Source organism: Martes martes, assembly GCF_963455335.1.
Source record: "Martes martes genome assembly, chromosome: 1".
Classification (NCBI taxonomy): Eukaryota; Metazoa; Chordata; class Mammalia; order Carnivora; family Mustelidae; genus Martes; species Martes martes.
Window position 1 is genome coordinate 39,251,750 of NC_137888.1, and position 22,360 is coordinate 39,274,109.

General features: G+C 37.2%; 1 protein-coding gene across 2 annotated transcripts in view; it reads left to right on the forward strand.

Moving 5' to 3' along the window:
* The first annotated feature begins 534 nt into the window (after nt 1–534).
* The window catches only part of CHMP2B (charged multivesicular body protein 2B), a 28,278-nt gene continuing 6,452 nt past the window's right edge, over nt 535–22,360 (forward strand). Inside the window, exons 1-3 of one of the 2 annotated variants that reach the window (XM_080810204.1) lie at nt 535–803; nt 14,119–14,210; nt 18,357–18,551. In XM_080810204.1, the coding sequence (XP_080666330.1) occupies nt 770–803; nt 14,119–14,210; nt 18,357–18,551 (321 nt within the window). In that variant the 5' untranslated portion in view covers nt 535–769. The remainder of the gene's footprint in view (nt 804–14,118; nt 14,211–18,356; nt 18,552–22,360) is intronic. The other variant, XM_080810205.1, reaches the window with a different exon arrangement.

Sequence of the window (22,360 nt, forward strand, 5' to 3'; positions counted from 1 at the left end):
GTGTTGCATTCAGAAAGTTGTTCCCTATTCCTTCCCTTCCCCGCCATCCTCAAGCCTAGGAACAGGATTCCCAGAGACCCACCGGGTGGCGAGTCAGGGCGGAAAAGAACGTGAACTTCGGAAACAAACACCGCCAGGGCTCGGACCACAGCCTGCAATCAACCCTTGCACTTATGAAAGTACCGATACTGATAGCAACGGGATGGTTGTAAACCAACTGGTTCCGGGACGACCCACACTTGTCCTAAGACGCTGGAGACCCCCACTTCCAGCTTCCTCCAAGGAAAGAAGAAAAGGCTAACCAAGGCTCATCTCTGTTAGAATGCCCCCAGGAACCCGCAGAGAGAAGCTTCCCGACACCGCCGACGGTCTTCCACGCTCTGCTACCATCGCAAGCCCCTGCCTGACACGCCACGCAGCGACCCCGCACGCTGGAAGAGCGGGCAGCAGCAGAGGTAAGGGCAAAGGCAGCAGCTTCAGGCGCCGCAGTGCGCAGGCGCTTGCGCCTAATGCGCAGGCGCCGCCTAGAAGTGACTTCTCCAAAAAGTGTCTTAGTTCTCGGTCACCTGAGCCCGGGGCGACTAGGCTGCGGTAGGCTTCGCGGATACCCGCCTTCCGCGGGTCCTGTCTGGAGACCCCGCCCTCTTCTCTTGCCCTTCGCTCCGCCACACCAAACCCTCTTAGGGCCCGTCCTTTCTCTCCTGTGCTTTCCCAGCCGGGGTCGGACCGGACCGGGCCGAGCCGGGCAGCTCAGACGCGGTCCCTGACCATGGCGTCTCTCTTCAAGAAGAAAACCGTGGATGGTGAGTTCAGGCCGGGCCAAAGGGGCCCAGCTCTGCGTTTCCCTGGCGTGTTTTGGGGGCTTCCGGCCATGGTTCTTTCAGCTGTCCCTGTGGGCGGGGCTGGATCAAGTGGCCCCACAGGTGACCGCCCTCGTGCGTCACTTCTCTGCTTCCCCATCTCCGCTGACTCGCCACACCTCATCCTCACCTGAATAATCTGGCTGCTTCTCTCTGTAACACACACACACCACCCTTATCGGCCCCCTTTCGCGTCCCCCCTCCCCCCGTTTTTCCTTTAGCGAGACCTTGAGCATTTCGAGGAGACAGGATGCTGCTGGCCCTTGAGTGTCATTAGACGGTGATTTGATGAATTTCTTGTTGGTTTCATCTGTTGGTTTGTTGCTTCTTCAGTTTGGAGCTGTATTACTTATACAGGTTTACAAACAGGAAAACTGTGTTCAGCTGGGGGAGGGGATAACAGGCTCCAGTTAGAAAATGAACCTGGGTCGGGGTCGACTTGCCCTTAAGAATATCCCGTCAAGAGAGATGTGAAACAACTGCTTCTTTACTGACTCCAGGAGAAATATTAGAGAAACCTAAGGGAAGTGCCTTGGGTTTAGTTTTCATAATGTATTTTTCCTTCCCTGTGATTATCTTTTGCTGTCTAAAGTAAGATGTGGTATGTATTATCTGCATAGAAGTTTACATTTTTATATATTTGGCATTGTTTCAGACATTTAGTTCAGTGTCATATTAAGGGGAAAAATGAATAGAGAAATAAATTGGTGTTTATGAGCAATTACTGTAATGTATATGTAACACTGATTAATTACTCTTGATATTTTCATTGACTGCCATCAGGAATCAGATTCATTCAAGTTATTTAAAAATTCTGTTTCCTATTACATGTTGAGTGTAGGTTGCTGTTGGTTCAACCAAAGAATCACTTCTTTGTAAGGGTCTGACCCAGCCACAAAAGGAGCAGTGGTAGCTAGACAGTGATTGGTACAAACAGGGTGCTGAGTCCAGACCTGGGGTAACTCCTTCATTCCTTTGTATTGACTGTTCCAGTGCCAGCAACATTATTTTGGGGAGGATAACAAAGACATCACTTTTTCTCTGCCACTCTCCCCTTCACTTCAACACATAATGTAATGTTAGTCCTGATTTAGTACACAGCCTAATACATTTTTGCCTACCTTGAGTGGGTGAAAAACCTTTTTTCAATTTATGGACTTTTTATTAACTAAGAAATACCATTTACAGTACCTGGACATACCTTTCAAGTTGGTGTAGGATATAATACAATTATGTGAGATGGATTTTATTTGAGAATGCTTTCTAATCTTTAAGGGGGCACTTCACTGTTTCAGTACCAGTATTGTGGTTTCCAATTACAGTATAGTACTTCAGGGGGGAACAGGTTTATCTTTTGTTTCAGTTTTATATAGTGAGAATTTACTAAACAGAGGAAAAGAGTTGTACCTTTGTTACTGTGACATTACAAATTATATTTTAGAAAACATCATAATATTAAAGGCCAAACAGCTTTAATTGCTTAATATATATCAGATATTTTCAAAGATATAAATATCAGTTCTATATTCTCATCACTGGTGCTTTTGGCAGCCTAGTAACTATTGTACTTGAAGTATAGAACAGAATTTAAAAAAAAGTGAAGATGTGCAGTGAGGATTTTTAACTGTATACTCATTTGCACTTGGGTTAATTCATCCAAGAAATAATGTTTTTTGCTAAATAGATTTATTTGTGAAAATAAAGTCTTAAGGACTTTAGCTAGGAGCTGTACTACAGATACAAAGATCTGTATGTGAAATTTCTGAATGTAAATTTGGCCACCATGTACATTTACTATAACTACCAAACTGCATACTTGATTTTTTTTTTTACATTATTATGTCAGTTCAATCACTTAATGCCATTTTAATTATAGATTTGTACTTTTATTATTCTGATATAGAGCTTTATTAATGTTTTTACTCCTTGTTTTATTAAAAAGAAGGTGTTTTGTTTAAAAGGTGACAGCATTCTTCTCAGCAGTAATGAGGCTATATATTATGAAATGTAATGTGTTTTTATGGATTTCTTGCAGATTCTTGGACTCGTTGATTATTGATCATAAGATCTTTTGCTGTATGCTGCCTTTTTATCTGTTTCAGCAGTAATGAAATTCTGATATATAAGGGAAATATGTAACCACATAGATCTGGAGAATAATTGAATCTTTTTGTCTCTTTGGATTGGCTGGAAGAGTTGCATACTATATCATTAAAGACTACTGCACTTGTAAATTAGAAAGGGAGACAACATTACAGCACTTATTACTATTCAGAGTTATGTTTAATTCATTTTGACACAAAGATGAACAAGTCTCTGCAGTGTATACTTTGTTACAGAAATTAATGAGAATTGTACCTCAATGCCATAGAAGATAAAGATATCTTTGAATTTGAAATTACAGTTGAGTATTTGGTTTTCCTTTTACTGATTTATAAAGTATACACATATACATAGGTTAAAGTGTTCACAGTGTTGTTGTTTTTTCCCCCAAGTGGACTAATAGTGACCTATTTATTGAAACTAATTATGAACCTGTGAATCAGGATGCCATGAGGATTTGTCATAATTGAACAACTAAATATGTCTTTTAAAAAGAAAATTTTTAAGCGTTATATAATTGTTGTCTGTTATCCTCAATAAAGGCAAATTTGAGGTCCTCCTCTAAGCCAGCACTGTGATAGCATTTTGTATGCAGCATCTTATATTTAATTCTCAGAGAATTTAGAAGATAAGTACTATTATCATCCTCACTTTATAGGTGAGGAAATTGAGATACAAAAGACTAAGTAATTTGTCCAAGGTTACACAACATAGTGGCAGAACCAGGACGTCATCCCTTGAGTATTATCATTGGTAATATTTTCTTATTAGAGATCCTATGGCACCGTTTATTTTGCTGTTTCTTCCTAGTATATGGAATTCTCAACTTTTGGTAGGTACTGTGTAATGGTAACCGTTTATCTGTGAACCAGGCTCTTTTTCCTTGGAATCAGTGGTAGAACTTTAATTTCAAATAGTAGTAGAACTAGAAAAACCCTCCTTTCCCTGACTCTCCCCCTGACCAGGGTTTCTTAGGAAGTATTGTCCACTGTCTTTTTACTCTTCCTGTAAACTTCTTGAAGGAGTGTGTTGTCTCCCATCCCTACCCCTTTAATTCTCAGACCACCCCCCCAATTCCATAGCAGTTTGCTTTACAGCTTAAGCAATGAGATCTTGCTAAGATCATTAATAACTCCTCGATTGTCAAAATGGCCATTTTTTAGTGATTACCTCTTGGGCCTATGTTTTGCATTTGATCCTAATAATTTCTTTTTTTTTTTTTAATTATTTATTTGACAGACAGAGATCACAAATAGGTAGAGAGGCAGACAGAGAGAGAGGAGGAAGCAGGCTCCCTGCTGAGCAGAGAGCCCGATGTGGGGCTCGATCCCAGGACCCTGGGATCATGACCTGAGCCGAAGGCAGAGGCTTTAACCCACTGAGCCACCCAGGCACCCCCTAATAATTTCTTTATTGAAATTCTCTTTTGGCTTTCATGAAACTCTCTAATATTTTCCTCAAATTCCTCTAAGTGCTCTTTTTCTTTCTCCTTTCAGACTTTTTTTTTTCTTCCTTTTTCTTTTTTTTAACCCTGCTTCCTAAATGTTAGTGTTGTCCTTGCTTCCCTCTTGGGCTGCCACTTTTCTAACTGTACACTCTCTCCCTGCATGGTCTTATCCAAAGCCTTACTATTTTAGTTATTACCTAAGTGCTGATGGATCCCAAATTTATAACTCTAGTTCTCTTTTTCTGAGTTTCAGACCAGTGATTTGCTGCGTATCTCCACCCAGAGGTCCCAAAGTACCTCAATCTGAAGAGATTCCAAACAATTCACCACCATCTCCTTTAAGTCAGTTCCTTTCCTGAGTATCCTCTTCCAGTGTTGGCAAGTCTTGATATTGCCTCCTACCTTTAATTAATGACCATGTTTTGCTCCTTTTGCCTCCTAAATATTTGACACACACGATTTTCCACTGTTTGCCTACAACTCCCGCTCTATACAGATCTCATTTTTCTTGTAATTTTATTACATCACGTTCTGCTTTTCTTTCCTGTAGCTTCATAGCTCTTAAGTTGTTCATCTACAGAGTTGCTTTGTGATTTGATCTACCTGAAACCCAAATCAGACTATGCTACTCCTCAGTGTAAACCCCTCTATTATATCACTGGTACCAACACGATCAATGAGAGCTCTTTAATAAGGCACGTGTGGCCTCCTTGATCTGGTCCCTGTCTTCCTGTCATGTTCCTGAACATTTTACTGTCCAGCAGTATTATCTTTATATTCATCAGGACATACCATACCAAACTCTTTCTCTCTCTGACATATTTTTGCTCATGATGTCCATATGCATAGAACCATCCTTTTCCTTCCTCTGGCTAACCTGTACTATGTCAGGTATTTTTCTTCTCTGAGAACTTTTCTCTGATGCCCCCTCAAACTGAGTTAAGTATCTCACTCTTGTATTCTCCTTTTTTTAGCCTCTGCTTCCTGACTTGCATTCACTGGAACTAAAGGAGATCCTTGTGTACTTCCAAAGTTGGATTATGTTTATTCAGAGTTTTTCTTACTGCATTTATGCAAGGTAGCAGAGTCTCTTCAGCATACATGAAAGTATCTCTGTAGCAGTTTATTGTTTAGAGACAAAATTTGAAAATAATAGTATTTACTAACCAAAAGTAGTGTTTCTGGCATTCAGAGCTTATTATAGTCTATATCCATGTATCACTGCCACCTCCATGCAAGTTTAGACAAAATTTGAGGAACCCTACTGATAGAGGAGCAAGCTTCTTGGTTTTGGTGGTATTGGGATTGTACACATGTGTGCTAGTAGTCCAGGGTTCAGAATATGTGAAGTTTTGACAAACTTGGGATAAATCTTCTATCAAAAGGTAGTTGAGACATTTGTGTTATCTTAAGAGAGAAGAAAATCTACCATCTGTATAAACTGAATCCCCTCCAGAACTTTTCTCCTTTCTTCCAAATAAGATTGAACTGTCTGGTGCTACCTATAATACCTAGATCTTCCCTAGGATGCTGTGTGATCCCTTAGTGCTTATTATTCTGAATATTTAAAAACTCAAATTTTGCTTGCTGTTTGGCCCCTACATTCTTGGCACACCAAAGAAAAATAATTCAGAAGCACAGTACTCTCTTTTGAGAATTTTTCTGAGTTAAAGTTCTCCATACTATTTGGTATGGAGATGGATGGATACCATCCATGGATATTTCTGTAGGAAAATGTCTCCCCTTTGTATTTCTACATCCCTAGCATGACCCCAAAGACTGGCATTTCTTTTCATGCTACTGTTTCCTACCTTCAAGTCCATAGGTCTGTGAAACTTTCTTTTATAGGATCTTTCCTTCTTGTTCCCACTTTTATCTAAAGTGAGAAAATGCTCTTTCACAATTTTCTGAACTGAAGCTGTTACCGATGATGGTACCAAAGCCTGTCTTTTAGGACCACATGAGACCTAAAGATCTACTAACACAGAGCCCATATGAAGACCTTCCTTCAGTTTTTGAAAACACTGATATTTTACTAATAAACTAATCTGAATGAATTTCTCAGTATTTGAGTGACTTGAGATTTTACTGGGGGGAAGGTGGGGAGCATTCCTTTTATGCTACCATAGGGCTAGACTCCTATTTTCTCTTTAGCATTCCACCTCCTCTTTCCAAGAAAGTCCTGCTGAGTTTTTCAACTTCAGCCTAGTTTTTAAATGGCTGGTTGGCTCCCAGGACTGTATGTAGGAGAAATCTGTTGGCACAATCCTCCACAGTCCTTTCAGTTTTCCCCTAGTTGTTTTTTGTTCTTATTTTTTCTTTACCATGTATCAGAACTGGTTAATTAAGCTGATGCCATTCCTCCCTGATTTTTTTGATACATAGTTTCCAAACCCTTGAAACATTTGCTTACATACCAAATTCTGATTCCTCCCTCACCCATTCCTCTCATTGTCATTTTCCCTCTGCCTGTCAGTAACTTTGGTTCCCAGAGCCAGCGTTTTCTAGGAACCGACCTTAAATGTTTCTTTCTTACCCTTTAGTGTTTGAATTTGTACCATTTGCAGTTTTCTTCTTCTCATCCACCCAAGATGCTGGTGCATCCCTGCATAGTCAGGATGCCTTTCCTTTTTACTGTTTGGTGAGCTCCAACACACCCCCTTCACACAGGTGGTTCTTCAGTTCAGTAAGGATCAGGATGTAGCTAATAACCCATTAGTCTGCCGTTCCAGTGCTGCAGACCCACTGCTTCCACTCACGGCTGCTGCAGAGATTGCAGATAAAATCTAAAGGAGAAGCTCCCTGTCTTCTCAGGTCTTCATCTCCAAATCAAGTTAATAAAAATGGTAACGCAGGATATGCCTTACTTATTCTGTGCTCCTGTTTCAGTCCCTGTGATCACTGGATTTAGGATAACTGATAGGCAATAAAAATGTATGGATCCAAATGATTTTTTTCTTTAAAGAAATACATTTAAAAGCAGAAAATATGATACATTAGATTAAAATGTCTGTCTTGGCCTTAGAGTAAACATAACCTCATAGTAAAGAACAAAACCTGTATATGGTAGAGTGGATGCTGTCTAGTATACTGACCAGTGCCTCAAGGCTCCTGGGGCAGTAAACTGAACTACTCTGTAAGCTTGAGATGGGCCACCTCCTTTTCCCCAAAGGAAAGGCACTTTAAACATATTTAAAATATAACTCACAAAGAAATGAATGCCTGTATTTAGAGTTGATAATTACTTTTTGCTTTAATCCTTAAATGGGCAAATTGTATGTAAATAAGCAGGGCCTGGAAGGATAGCCATAATTCAAGTTGGGGCCTAGCCTCAAACCCCAGTAGAGAATTCTAGTGAGCTAGGCTGGACCATATGGAGACCCCCTTTATTTTGTTTTTATTTTTTATTTTCTGACTTTTCTTTCTTTTTTTTTTTTTTTTTTTTTTTCTGTAAGCAGATAGATCTTACTGATTCAGAACTAAGGAGAGCAGAATGACCTTTTCTCTCTGTATCTTAAGTCCAAAATTTAAGTCTGTGATTACTTATATATATATTTCTTTCACTCAGTAAAAAGAGCGTGAAAGGCTTAAGATAGGCTTTTAATGCCCACAGTAGAGCTGGCTTGGGTGTCTTCTAAGTGTTGTGCTGAGTATGGGTGAGAAAGAGGGTGGTGGTTTGGGGCAGCCTCTGGACTCTTTTCTACCTCACCAAATGGTAGCAAAATACGTATCATAGTCACAGGCATGTATCATTGCCATTTTCACAATGTGAAAGTTCTTTATTACCACCTATTATGAAGTGCTTCACAGCAACCCCACAAGGTAGATAAAGTGCTAGAATATAAAAATTTGGGCATATTCTTTTGCCTAGAGAAAGAAGCAGGGATGGACAGGAACCAAGCACTCTATCTCCTAGATTCAGCAATACCCAGTACATGTTTCTGTCATTGTCTCGACTCGGAATGAAAAAAGGGGAAAGCAGAAAATTGTAAGGGAAATACCTGGTTATTACAGTGTTTTATTTTTCCACTGCATAAAGAGAGCTGACATAGTCAAGGTTCATGGTTAAATTATCAACCATCTTGGGCCGCCTGGGTGGCTCAGTGGGTTAAAGCCTCTGCCTTCGGCTTAGGTCATGATCCCAGGACCCTGGGATTGAGCCCCACATCAGGCTCTCAGGGAGCCTGCTTCTCCCTCTCTCTCTGCCTGCCTCTCTGCCTACTGGTGATCTCTGTCTGTGAAATAGATAAATAAAAAATCTTAAAAAAAAATTAAAAAAAATTATCAACCATCTTTCTTGCTAACCAGTAGAGTTTATTATACATCTTAAAGAAATATATTAACTATGCCTGTAAGGCACATTCTTTTACATTTAAATATATGTTTGTACTCTTGCAGATCACTGCTAAATATACATTGGGGTAGTAGTTGGCATGAAGTGTGGTGGGAATACAAGTAGAATAAATAAAATACTGTACTCCTTGCTCTTAAAGTGCTTGTAATCTTGGGAGGAAATCCAACCTACCAAAAAATAAATATAATGGAAAATAAACTTGGCCTAAAAACATTAAAAGTGTCTCAGAATCATTCTCATATTAGTCCCTCTGAATTATCTAGAATACCAAATCATTAAATGTGGATTTAACATAGGGATTGCTTTTTTTAAAAAAAAAAGTTGAGAGTAATATTTTTGTTTTGTAGGATTATGCCTATCATCTTATATGAAGAAAATGTTTTATTATCTTTTCTTACTTACCATAATATGTTTTAATGTGTTATGACTATATTTTAGTATGCAACATTAGGTGCTCTCAGTTTATAGCTTAGAACTGTTTAAATATTAATATGTCTATTAACTATGGGGCTATGGAATATGCAGTAGTTAATTTTCTTTATTTTTCTTTCTCTAATGTACTGTGACAGTTATGGTACACATAGTTATATAAAATTAAGAAAAGAGAAGTAAAACTATTTTGATTGAGGCACATGTTTTTGTAAAATTTCATTTCATAAGTAGTGTTTTCCCAACAGAGATGGCTATATCTATTTTCTACTCTCTGATTTTCTGACATCAACTGTTGTGTCCAAAAAGTCAGTCAATCCTAACACTCGAGTTAGCACAGACACCGCAAGTTCAGGGCTCAGGCCTCCAAGACTGTCCTCATCCTGGATGCGAGTCACAAGTCCCAGTTGGCCACCAGTACTTCTGACTAACCAGTTGTAAATTCTAGAGTCCCCATAACTTCCTCCACAGTTTGATAATGTGCTAGAACAGCTGTTAGAACTCAGGAATAGCCAAATGGGAGCAAAGTTTTGGAGACTGTAAGTGGCACAGAGCTTTCATGCCCTTTTCAGGCATGCTGCTCTCCCAGCACATCAGTGTGTTTTTCACCAACCCAGAAGCTGTCCTGATATCTTTACTCAGGAGTTTTTATAACCCAGTCTTCAGTTCCACTCCCTTCTCCTGAAGTCGGTTGGGGGGAGTGGTGCTGAACTTCCTACCCTCTATTCAAGCATTTGGTCTTTCTGGTAACCAGTCCCCTCCAGAAACTACCTACGGGTACCCCTTCTTGAGTTAAAAGATACTCCTACCACTAAGGAAATTCCAAGGGTTTTAGGAGTTCTGTGCTAGGGAACTCAAGACAAAGATCAAGTACATATTTTTTATTATATATTATACCACTCTATAATGAAAAAATATATATTGATTTATTGATAGAGATCTTAGCAGTCAAGGCTTTCAGCGATTGCTTTGCATCTGTGTCAGTTATTTGATCACAATTTGACTTGTCAATGTGGTGGCGTCTTTTTCACTTCTGTACTCTGTGGCTTTAGAAGATCCTCATCACTGTCTCATTGTTACCATTTCATTTCATGCTAGGTGAGTTTAGGAAGTTGTCAGTGCACAAAGATGTTATACTCCAGAGTTCATTGTAATTTCATAGTTTTAAATACAAAATATATTTTCTGTTGAAAGAGTAGGGTAAGTGGTGAATGTTTTTATACCAATTCATTGGCTTTGGCAAGATAGCATGCTAAATTCAAAAGAAGAAAATTGGGAGTATTGAGGATGAAAAGGCTGATGATTGCTTTTAAATCTGGGAAATGAGAACTTTGCTGTTCAGTGTTTACAGATGCCAGAGGAAAGATAATGTGTACTGTGGACTGAATTGTATGCCCCCAAATTCATATGTTAAAGTCCTAACCCAATCTGACTGTATTTGGAGATAAGGTATGTAAAGAGGTAATTGAGGTTAAATGAGATTATGAAGGTAAAACCCTAATCCAATAGGAGGGTGACCTTATAAGAAGAGGAAAGAGGCACCAGGGATGGGCACACTCAGGTAAAGGCCATATGCAGACGCAGCAAGAAGGCAGCCATGTGCAGGCTAAAGAGAGAGGCCTGGGGAAAAATCAGACCTGCCAATGCCTTGATCTTGGACTTCGAGCTTCCAGATCTGTGGGAAAATTAGTTTCTCTTGTTTAAACTATCCAGTCTGTGATATTTATTATAGCAGTCTTAGGAAACACAAATTGTGACAATAGAATTACAGCCAGTGCTCCACCAATATAATGTTAGTGAGAAACAGAGTAAGCAAAGGAGGGAAAATAGATGTCTTATGAGGAGGTGCTCTGGCATCGGAACTTTTATTTAGAAAGTCATTGTAGTTGATTAGTTATATCTTATGTAATGACTTGAAATGTTTTTCATTGTATATTTTTATTAATATAAATCTATATTTATAAGGATTATGTCTCTGATAACTTTATTTCTTGTTTGCCTGAAAGGCTTCACAGCATAATACAGTAGTTAACATCAGAGGCCCTGGAATCAGAGCACCTGTATATGAATCCTAGTACTGTTTCTTCCTTGGGCAGATTACCTCACCTAATGTCAATTCCCTTCTCTGAAATAAGTGAGATAATAGTACTTACCTTTGTGGTTGTTGTAAACCTTTTAGTATACTGCCTATTCTTCAATGTAAGCACTTATCTTTATTCTGTGTAAAGTTACATGTTATACACAGGAATGTATAGAAATAAGTTGTGATGTTCCATCAGTAAAAGGATAATGGATGTTGGCTCTATTGTTTTCTTTGAGGTGAAATTCATATAATATTAACCACTTTAGAGTGAACAACAGTTCAGTGGCATTTAGTACTTTCACAGTGGTGTATAACCATCACCTCGAGTTCCAAAACATTATCATCACCTCACAGTAAAATCCTGTACAAGTAAAGCAGTGCTCAGCGTTCTCTTCTCTCCCCAACCCCTGGCAACTACCAGTCTGCTTTCTGTCCTTTATGGACTTATATAATTTGATATTTCATATGAACAAGTCATAAAATGTGGCCATTTATATCTGGCTTCTTTCACTTAGTATGATATTTTGGAGATTTTGGATATTCATGTTGTAGTATGTATTAGTACTTCCTTTCTTTTTACACTCCATCTCTCTAATACCTAGAAATGGAATTGCTGGGTCATATGGTAATTTTATGTTTATCTTTTTGAGGAGGCACCAAATTGTTATCCACAGTGCCTGAAACAATTTACATTCCTATCGGCAATATATACGGGTAACCAGTCTTCACATCCTTATTAACACTTGTATTTTTCCATTTTTGTTTTTCATTATAGCCATTCTGGTGTGTGTGTAGTATTTCTCATTTCCCTTATGACTAATGATGTTGAGCATCTTCTCTTTGTATTTATTGGCCATTTCTGTATCTCCTTTAGATAAGTATCTATTCAGGTCCTTCAACCATTTTTAATTAGATTGTCTTGTTTTTGAGTTATTAAGAGTTCTTTATCCTAGATACTAGACTCTTTAACATATATATAGTTTGTATATAGTTTCTCCTTTTTTGTGGAATATCTTTCCACTTGATAATGTCCTTTGGTGCACAGCCTTTAAGTTGCATGAAGTTTCTCTTTTTTCTTTTGTTGCTCATGCTTTTAGAGTCATATCTAAGAATCTGTTGCCAAGTCCCAGATCATGTAGATTTACTCCTATATATTCTAAGAATTGTATGATTTCAGTTTTTATATTTGGGTCAATTTTTTAAAAAAGATTTTATTTATGTATTTATTTCTTAATTACTATTATTATTTTTAATTGTGCATGGGCACATGAGCAGTGGGAGGGGCAGAAGGAGAGGGAGAGAATCTCAGGGTGACTCCGCTTTGAGCATGGAGCCTGATGCGGGCTCAATCTCATGATCTCGAGATCATGACCTGAGCCGAAATTAAGAGTTGGTCCCTAACTGACTGAGCCACCCACGTGCCCCTAGTTAATTTTTAGATACACCATGATGTAGGGGCCCAATTTTTTTTTTTTTTTTTCCATGTGGACATCCTTTTATCCCAGTGCCATTTGATGAAGAGACTATTCTTTCTGTTGTTGTTATTACTATTTTTAAATCTACTTCTTTTTTTTTTTTAAAGATTTTATTTATTTATTTGACAGATCACAAGTAGGCAGAGAGGCAGGCAGAGAGAGAGGAAGGGAAGCAGGCTTCCCGCTGAGCAGAGAGCCCGATGCGGGGCTCCATCCCAGGACACTGGGATCATGACCTGAGCTGAAGGCAGCGGCCTTAACCCACTGAGCCACCCAGGTGCCCCTTAAATCTACTTCTTGACTAGAAATGTACTCTAATGAAGTAATTAAGATTACTGGATCCAAATCTGGCATTACTGCTTATGACCTTGTGACTTTTGGCAAGTTATTTAAACTTCCTAACACACAATTTTCTTCAAATATAAAATAATAGAAAAACCAACTCTGTAACATTATTGTGACTATTGTATAATGCATGTACAGCACTTAGCAAGATTCCTGATAATGAGAGATCAGTTTTGGCAAGAATTACCATCAATATCTGTGATTTTTAAAGAAATAACTACTTAGTAACAACTAACCCAAATTATGGTCCATGAGGCCTAGACTAATACTAACTCTTCAAAAGATAGGAGTAATGAATCCAAATGAGTTGAAATAAGTTAGAAAAACATTACGATTGAGTGGAAATTTAATAATATATTAGGGCAATTATGTATGTTAAATACACCTCAACAACTGTCATTATTTTATGAATAAGAAATTTGAAGTTTAGAATATTAACTGATTTTGCCGAGGTATCATCATGCGATGAGCCAGTGGTAGAGGGAGAATTCAAATCCAGGTCTGCCTCATTGGAAGGTCTGCTGCTTCACTCTATTATATAATGACTTAATGTAGAACAAAGGATTTAATAAACACATGATCTGTCTTCCTTCCTGGAATTTCATAAAATACTAGAGGAAGAAGAGATGGAAAGTGTGTGTGTGTGTGTGTGTGTGTGTGTGTGTGTGTGTGTGAGAGAGAGAGAGAGAGAGAGAGAGACATATGTGTGCCACATAAAACATTGATTACAATCCGTTCTCTAAGGGAATATTTTATTGTGATTTATATATATTTTTGGTTAAACCTCTGACTATAGCATATCTGTACTTTACTTTTATAATTCTTTATATAATTAATATTTATAATCCAAGTATTAGTATTTGACTAATCTTTTAGTATATTGAATGCAAAAATTTTAACATCTAGTAAATCAAGGTTTCTTCTTTTTTTTAAAATTAAGGTCTCCAAGTCTAATATTTCAAATATGATTGAAAAAAATTTTGGAATTCATACATTTAAGGTTTCTTTTGTGGTTCTCTTAGATGTAATAAAGGAACAGAATCGAGAATTACGAGGTACACAGAGGGCTATAATCAGAGATCGAGCAGCTTTAGAGAAACAAGAAAAACAGCTGGTAAGTAGAGCATTAAATTTCAGTTTAAGTTTTCAAACAAATTTGGAAATTAGTGTCAGAATAATTAGCTAACTAAGAAAAAGACACATGGCAGGTGGTAAGTGATTTACTAAGAAATGGCATTTACCGTCTTCCTGCATTTTCTGCTTACCTTTGTTTATTGTGTCATTCTGCTCACTTTTATCAGGATTCTGTGAATTCTGCTGGTTATAAAATCAAATTATTCTTCAGTTTATAGAAGTCATGAATGCCTAGGAGGAAATATTGCTCAAAACACAGTTACTTCATTTTCTCAGTTAACAACAAAGACAAAATAGTCCTGAATAGCAAGAAAGGGTTACAAGAAATAATTACGCTGACTCATAGGTATCTTACTTGATTTTTAGTGATCATTGTGTCTGTGATAATGAATATACTTTATAAAAAATAGATTATCTTGTCCATTTTTAAATATTTTTATGTTATGTTTTTAAATGTGTATTTAATATGGCTTCCTTCACTCATAATGATTATTTTGAGATTAATCAATATTGTAATATAATCAGTATTAATTTTTTTTATTTACTTCATTGTATGGACGTTTCACAGTTTATTTATCTGCTCATCAGCTAGTGGACATTTGGGTTATTTCCAGGTTTGGGCTCTTTTGAATAAAGTTGCTATAAGAATGCAATTGAAGTCTTTGTGTGAACATATGTTTTCGTTCCTCTTGGGAACGAATCCTAGGAGTGGAATTGCTGGATCATAGGGTAAATGTATGTTTAACTGTGTAAGAAACTGCTAGACAGTTTTGCAAATTGGCTGTAATGTTTTCTGTTCCTACCAGCTGTATATGAAAGTAAAGTTGTTTCACATCCTGGCCAATAGTTAGAGTTGACAGTCTTTTTACTTTTAGTCATTCTGGTGGTGTTTGGTGGATTGTCATTTTAAATTGTATTTTGCTGGGGCACCTGGGTGACTCAGTGGGTTAAGCCTCTGCCTTTGGCTCAGGTCATGATCTCAGGGTCCTGGGATCAAGCCCGGCATCGGGCTCTCTGCTCTGCAAGCAAGGAGCCTGCTTCTCCATCTCTCTCTGCCTGCCTCTCTGCCTTCTGATCTCTATCAAATAAATCAACAAAATCTTAAAAAAAAAAAAAAATTAAATTGTATTTTGCTAATTGCCAGTGATGTTCAGCATCTTTTCATGTGCCTTTTTGCCATTTATATGTCTTTTGCCAAAGTGTCTATTAAAATATTTTACCCATTTTTTATGAATGTTTATTTATTTGTTAGGGTTTTTTATATATTTCAAATACAAGAACCTTACTAAATATATATTTTACAAATACTTTCTCCAGTTATTGTTCTTTTATTTTCCTGATAGTGTCTTTTGTAGAACAGAAGATTTTTTTTTTTTAAGTTGTTTTTTTTTTTTTTTGAATGATCTTATTTATTTGATAGAGAGAGATGCAGCAAGAGCGGGAACACAAACAGGGGCAGTGGGAGAGCGAGAAGCAGGCTTCCTGCTGAGCAGGGAGCCCAATGTGGGGCTTGATCCCAGGACCCTGGGATCATGACCTGAGCCAAAGGCAGACACTTAACGACTGAGCCACCTGGGCGCCCCGGATTTTTATTTTAATCAAGTGCAATGTATTATTCTTTTTCTTTGTGATTAGTGTTTTTAGTGTCCCAGGAAAGCTTTCTCTAACCCAGAGTTGCTAGTTTTTCTCTTATGTGTTCTTCTAGAATTATATTTTAGTTCTTATATTTAGGACTGTGAACCATATTGAATTAAGTTTTACTGTGTTACCAGGTGAGGGTAGAGTCTCATTTCTGCATCTGTTGAGATGATCATGTAGTTTTTCTTCTTTAGTCTGTTAATGTAGTGAATTACATTTATTGATTTACTAATGTTTAATCCAGCTTTTCCTCCTGGAATAAGCTCCATTGGTAAGACATGTTTTTTTAAAAATATTTTTTTCTCAGTATGCTGAAATTTTGTGAAGAATATTTCCATCCATGTTCGTGAAAGATACTCATTTGTAGTCATCTCTTCATGCCAAGTCTTTATTTGGTTTTGACATCTGAGAGATGCTGACTTTAAAGCATGAGTTGATTTCTCTTACTGTTCCTTTACTGGAAGAGTTTGTGTATTTCTTCCTTAAATGTTTGATAGGATTCATCAGTAAAGCGATTGGGAGGGAACTTTTCTTTGTGGATAGGTTTCTAAACTACAAATTCAATTTTTAGGAAAAAACAGATACAGAATGGATCAGGATAACTGTCTTTTTAAATGAGTTTTGGTAGTTAACATTTGTCAAGTGATTTGTCCATGTCTATTAAATTTTAAAATGTAATGACCTATTATTCATAATATTCCCATATTATCCTTTAACATCTTTAGGACATGAAGGCATGCCCTCTTTTGCATCACTTTTTTTTTTTTTTTTTAAGATCTTATTTATTTATTTGTCAGAGAGCGAGAGAGAGAGATCACAAGCAGGGAGAGTGGCAGACAAAGGGAGAAGCAGGCTACCCGCTGAGCAGTGAGCCTGATGTGGGACTTGATCCCAGGACCCTGGGATCATGACCTGAGCCAAAGGCAGATGCCCAACCTACTGAGCCACCCCGGCATCCCTCCTTTGCATTCCTAATCTTTGTAATTTGTGTGTTCTCTTTGTCTCATCCCCCCCGCCACCCCAGGCTGATAGCCTGCCAATTTGATCAGTCTCTTACGAAAAATGGCTTTGGATTTCATCAATTTTCTATATTTTTCTTTCCTACTATATAGATTTCTTTTATTGTTTATATTATTTTTTACTTGTATTTACTGTTTTACTTTTTTCTACTTTCTCAATTTTCAAGCTTGTGAGATATTTATTTTTTCCAATATAGGCTTTAATGCTATAAATTTCTCCCTAAGAGCTATTTTAACTGTAACCCACACATTTTGATATGTTGCATTTTCATTTTATTAAATTCAAAATACTGTCTTATTTCTCCTGAGATTTTTTTCCAATTCATGACTTATTTAAAACCATGTTGTTTAATTTCTGCTTATTTATGATATTACTTCCTTTCCCTTACTTATTTCCAGTTTAATTTCATTATGGCTAGAGAACATACTTTGTATGCTTTCAGTCCTCTTCAATTTATTGAGTCTTGTTTTCTGAGCAAAATATGTTGTGTTTTGGTGATTTCCTTCTTTTTTAGTGTACACATATGAAGTATTCTGCTATTGGTGGTGACGTTTTTATAAATGTTGGTTAGGTCAGGTTGATCATAGTATTTTTTGTAAATATGTATCATTACAGATTCTCTACTTGTTCTAACAATTATAGCAGTGTACTGGAGAGGAGTTGTTGAATACCTCATGCTAATTGTGTGTTTATCCTTTCAGATCTGTCAGTTGTGCTTCACATATTTTGAAACACTTTTCTTAGGTGCATGCACGTATAGGATTGTTTTAACATCTTTATATATTGATTCCTTTGTCATTATGAAATCCCCCTTTTTATTTCTGGTAGTATTCCTTGTTCTCATGGGTTTTTTGTTTGTTTGTTTGTTTGTTTTATCTGATGTTAATGGACACACTCCAGATTTTCAGATTTTAGTAGGTAATTAATTATATGGAATATGTTTTCTGTTGTTTTACTTAGGTTTGTTTTTATAATTAAAGTTGGTTTCTTGACATAACAGACAGTATAGTTTATATTCTTACATAAAATGACAACCTTTTATTGAGATGTTAGGTGAACCTTCTCACTTGGTATAATTGTCTTTATTATTCACTTTAAATCTACCACTGTGCTCTTTTTGTTCTATCCCACCAATTCTTTGTCTTTTTTTTCCCCCTTTTTTCTACTAACTTTTGGGTTGAACTTTCTCGTTTTCTTTTAGGCTCTTTGTAAACACTATTTTATAGACTTGCTTCAATTTGTAATGAAGGTACAAAGTCCCTTGTAAACATGTGGAATAAATTGCCCACTCAAATTAACTATTTTTTTCTGTGACTTTATGACTGCCTCTTCCTTTCTTCATGACGAGGGAGAAAAAGGTATATAATGTGTGTGTGATTTTTAATTTTTTTTTTCTGAAGTAAATCATTAGGGATTACCTACCTACCAATGATTTTATTCCCAATACTCTCTTTATTTCCTTTCTTAGGAGTTAGAAATTAAGAAAATGGCTAAGATTGGTAATAAAGAAGCTTGCAGAGTTTTAGCCAAACAGCTTGTACATCTACGGAAACAAAAAACAAGAACTTTTGCTGTAAGTTCAAAAGTCACTTCTATGTCAACACAAACGAAAGTGATGAATTCCCAGATGAAGATGGCAGGAGCAATGTCTACTACAGCAAAAGTAAGTGGGAACCTTTATATCCATACATTTATGGTTTTATTTAAGACATTTAAGGATTCAAAGGATTCAAATCAGATTTAAAAGTACCTCCTGATGTATATGTATGTATGTATATGTGTATGTATATGTATGTATATGTATATATATGTATGTATATGTATATGATGTATACAGAATCTGTGTAATATTTAGTAAAAGGAGTTATAATATGAGGTAATCCAGATAACTACTTCTAGAATTTTTAATTGAAGCATATTACCTTACAACATTAAATTAGTTTCACATGTACATAGATTCTTTATTGATATGTTTTACATTAAAATTTATTTCAGGACATTCTGATTTTTCCAAGATCATGTGTAGCTTCTAAATTTTTTAAATTGACTTAAAGTGTTGTTTGCTGTTTTCCCTTAAATTCTTAGATTTTTGGTCTTATTTCATTAAGTTGTAAGTTTTAATTACTTAGTAATTTGCTCTTGATTCATTTTCGTGTTTGTGTCAGAAGGACACATGATTTCTGTCAGAAGTATTTATCGGTTAATTTTATCAGGAACTTACATTTAACTTATAGTCTTTATATATATATATATATTTTTTAAAGATTTTATTTATTTATTTGTCAGAGAGAGTGAGCACAAGCAGACAGAGAGGCAGGCAGAGGCAGAGGGAGAAGCAGACTCCCCGCTGAGCAAGGAGCCCGATGTGGGACTCGATCCCAGGACCCTGGGATCATGACCCGAGCCGAAGGCAGCCGCTTAACCAACTGAGCCACCCAGGCGTCCCAATATAGTCTTTATATATTAAAAAAAAATGTTTTCACTATAGAATTTAAAGGACTCTGAGCTGTTTTTAGAGAGGCAGAGTTCGGGGCTGGGGTGGAAGGAGAAGGAGAGAATCTCAAGCAGGCTCCACACTCAGCATGGAGCCAAACATGGGTCTCGACCTCACGACCCTGAGATCATGACCTGAGCCGAAATCAAGAGTTGGATGCTTAACCGCCTGAGCCACCCAGGTGCCTTGGAGCTTTTTGATTTTTTAATAATGAGTCCCTGGATATATATGAAGTACTATAAGGAATAAGATATTTAAGACAAAGGCCCTGTTCTTACAGATTTTATTGTTCAGTTGGGGATGGGGTGGGGGTAGAGAGCAGGGAGGTTAAGCTATATCTGACAGGGAAACTACCTACTGCATATATCAACATTGCTAAGTTTGTGCTAAGTTTCAGTGAACTGTACAGATCTTTGAACTGAATGATCTGAAAGACTTTGCAGAAGACCTAGGTCTTAAAAATACCACTAGGTGGGGGCACCTGGGTGGCTCAGTGGGTTAAAGTGTCTGCCTTCAGCTCAGGTCATGATCCCAGGGTCCTGGAATGAACCCCACATCGGGCTCTCTGCTCAGCGGGGAGCCTGCTCCCCCCTCTCTCACTCTGCCTGCGTCTCTGCCTACTTGTGATCTCTGTCAAATAAATGAGTACAAATCTTAAAAAAAAAATACCACTAGGTGTTAAATATAAGGAAGGAGGAATATGAATATGAAGACCAAAAGAAAAGAGAGCCACAGAGGAAAGTAGGAGGTTCATATTAGAAAAATGGTATCTACGGTTGATTCTCATTATTTGAAGTAGTTAATGTTTTGTTAAGTTGGGGACACTCGATTAGTGAATATCAAACCATCACTCCTAGGGGAAATAGAGGGTTAGGTTCTTGTGAGCCTTTGGTCACGTTTTTGTCAACCAGCTTATACCTAAGGTTGTTTTATGTATTTCTGTTGAAAGACACCATAGTTAATAAATGTTGATTCATTAACATTGAACTCATGCCTAATCAAAGCTTAACATGTATTTTCTCCATGAATACATTATAGTTTCATGCACTTAGCAACACTACACACTTTAGTACTATGATTGAGGCTATTTTAATAAAGGCAAAGTCACCAACAAAAGGTAGGTAGACCACAATAAGGACACTTATATACGGTATGAGAGTTGAGACAAGGCAGTACAGTGTCACCTTGTTAGACCTCAGCTGCAAACAAGCACATTTGGCAATTCACATTTTTTGCTGTTCTCTACTCGTCCACAGAGAAACACAAAAGCTCTATGATACTGGTGTGAGGTTACAAGTACATTTTAGTGAGTAGGCAGATCCACAAATATGGAATCCAGAAATAATGAGGAGCAACTATAATTGTGTTGTAGATTACAAGAGCACGTGAAAATAGAATTTATCCATTTTAGCTGCGGTAAGTGCAGTGACACATGATGTTCTTTAAAAAAATAAAGGACAGGGGTGCCTGGGTGGCTCAGTGGGTTAAAGCCTCTGCCTTCGGCTCAGGTCATGATCCCAGGGTCCTGGGATCGAGCCCCGCATCGGGCTCTCTGCTCCGTGGAAAGCCTGCTTTCTCCTCTCTCTCTGCCTGCCTCTCTGCCTACTTGTGATCTCTGTCTGTCAAATAAATAAATAAAATCTTTAAAAGAAGAAAATTTAAAAAAAATAAAAAAATAAAGGACATTTCAAAAAAATAGAGGAAGTTTCAATATTAGTTCTGTCAATTAACTTACTCTTGATGGATCTTTGTCATTTTACAGTGAAAAATATAGTTAAGGACAAAAACTTGTTTTCCTTTTTTCTTTCACAAACGGAACTAAACATCTAATTGAGGAAAAGATCATATGTGATGATCACACACTTGAGATGGGTAACTTTTCAATAACGTTAAGGGGAAAACCACTTATTTTGCTATTTTTTGCAGGTGGTAGGCCTGCAAAAGGTATGGAATATGGTCCTGCCTTATAGGGAAATCTGAACTAGAATTTTTACTTAATCTTTTTAGATACTTGTTAATTCAGCAAATATTTGTTTAGACCCTATATAGGTAGGAAGTATAGCAAATGATGGGGATGAAGTGGAAAGCAAAACCAGGCAAGGGTTTAAACTGTACAGTCTATTTCAGATTTTATTTATTTATTTATTTGAGAGAGAGAGAAATTGGGAAGAGAACAGAGGGAGAAATACAAGGAGACTCCATGCTAAGCTTGGAGCCCAACACAGGGCTCAGTCCTAGCACCCTGATGAGATCATGACCTGAGTTGAAATCAAGAGTTAAGTTGGATGCTTAACCAATCAACTGAACCATCCAGGCGCCCCTGTATAGTCTGTTTCAAAAACAGCCCATTTGAGAGGTTGTTTAGTGTGGTAATTAGGAATATATATTACTTGAGTTCAAATCTCACTTCTGTTCATTAGCTTTTGGCAAGTTATTTTGCCCTTCTGTGCCTTCATTATCCGTTTTTAAAACAGGAACAGCGATGGCACCTAGCACATAGAAAAGATTTGTCAGGTTTGAATAAATGTCTTTTAATGTTAAATGTTATATGTAAAGTGCTTAGAACAGTGTCTGAAACATAGTTAAGACTCTGTAGGCATTTACTGCTTTATTATTATCATTATCATCATTGTTATTAGTATTAATTGCAATAATACTATAAGTTGCAAGAGAAGTAATATAACTTACATCAGTAAATAGGGAATTCCATCGGTAGTGAGTAGGATTTAACACGAATATCTATTCTAATCAGGGGTGTCAGGGACGAGTTCCCTAGGAAAGTGGTGAAATCTGAAGTGTTGATAATGAAAACAAATGGAGACGAGCATGTGTAAAACAACATATGCAAAGGTCCTGTGGCAAGAGAAAGTATGGCACATTTAAGGAAGTGGAAGATCAGTGTGGCTGGAGGGCAGTGTACACCATAAGACTAGCTTGTTAGGCAGAGTTCAGTGGTGTTTGGTCTCATAGTGAATTAC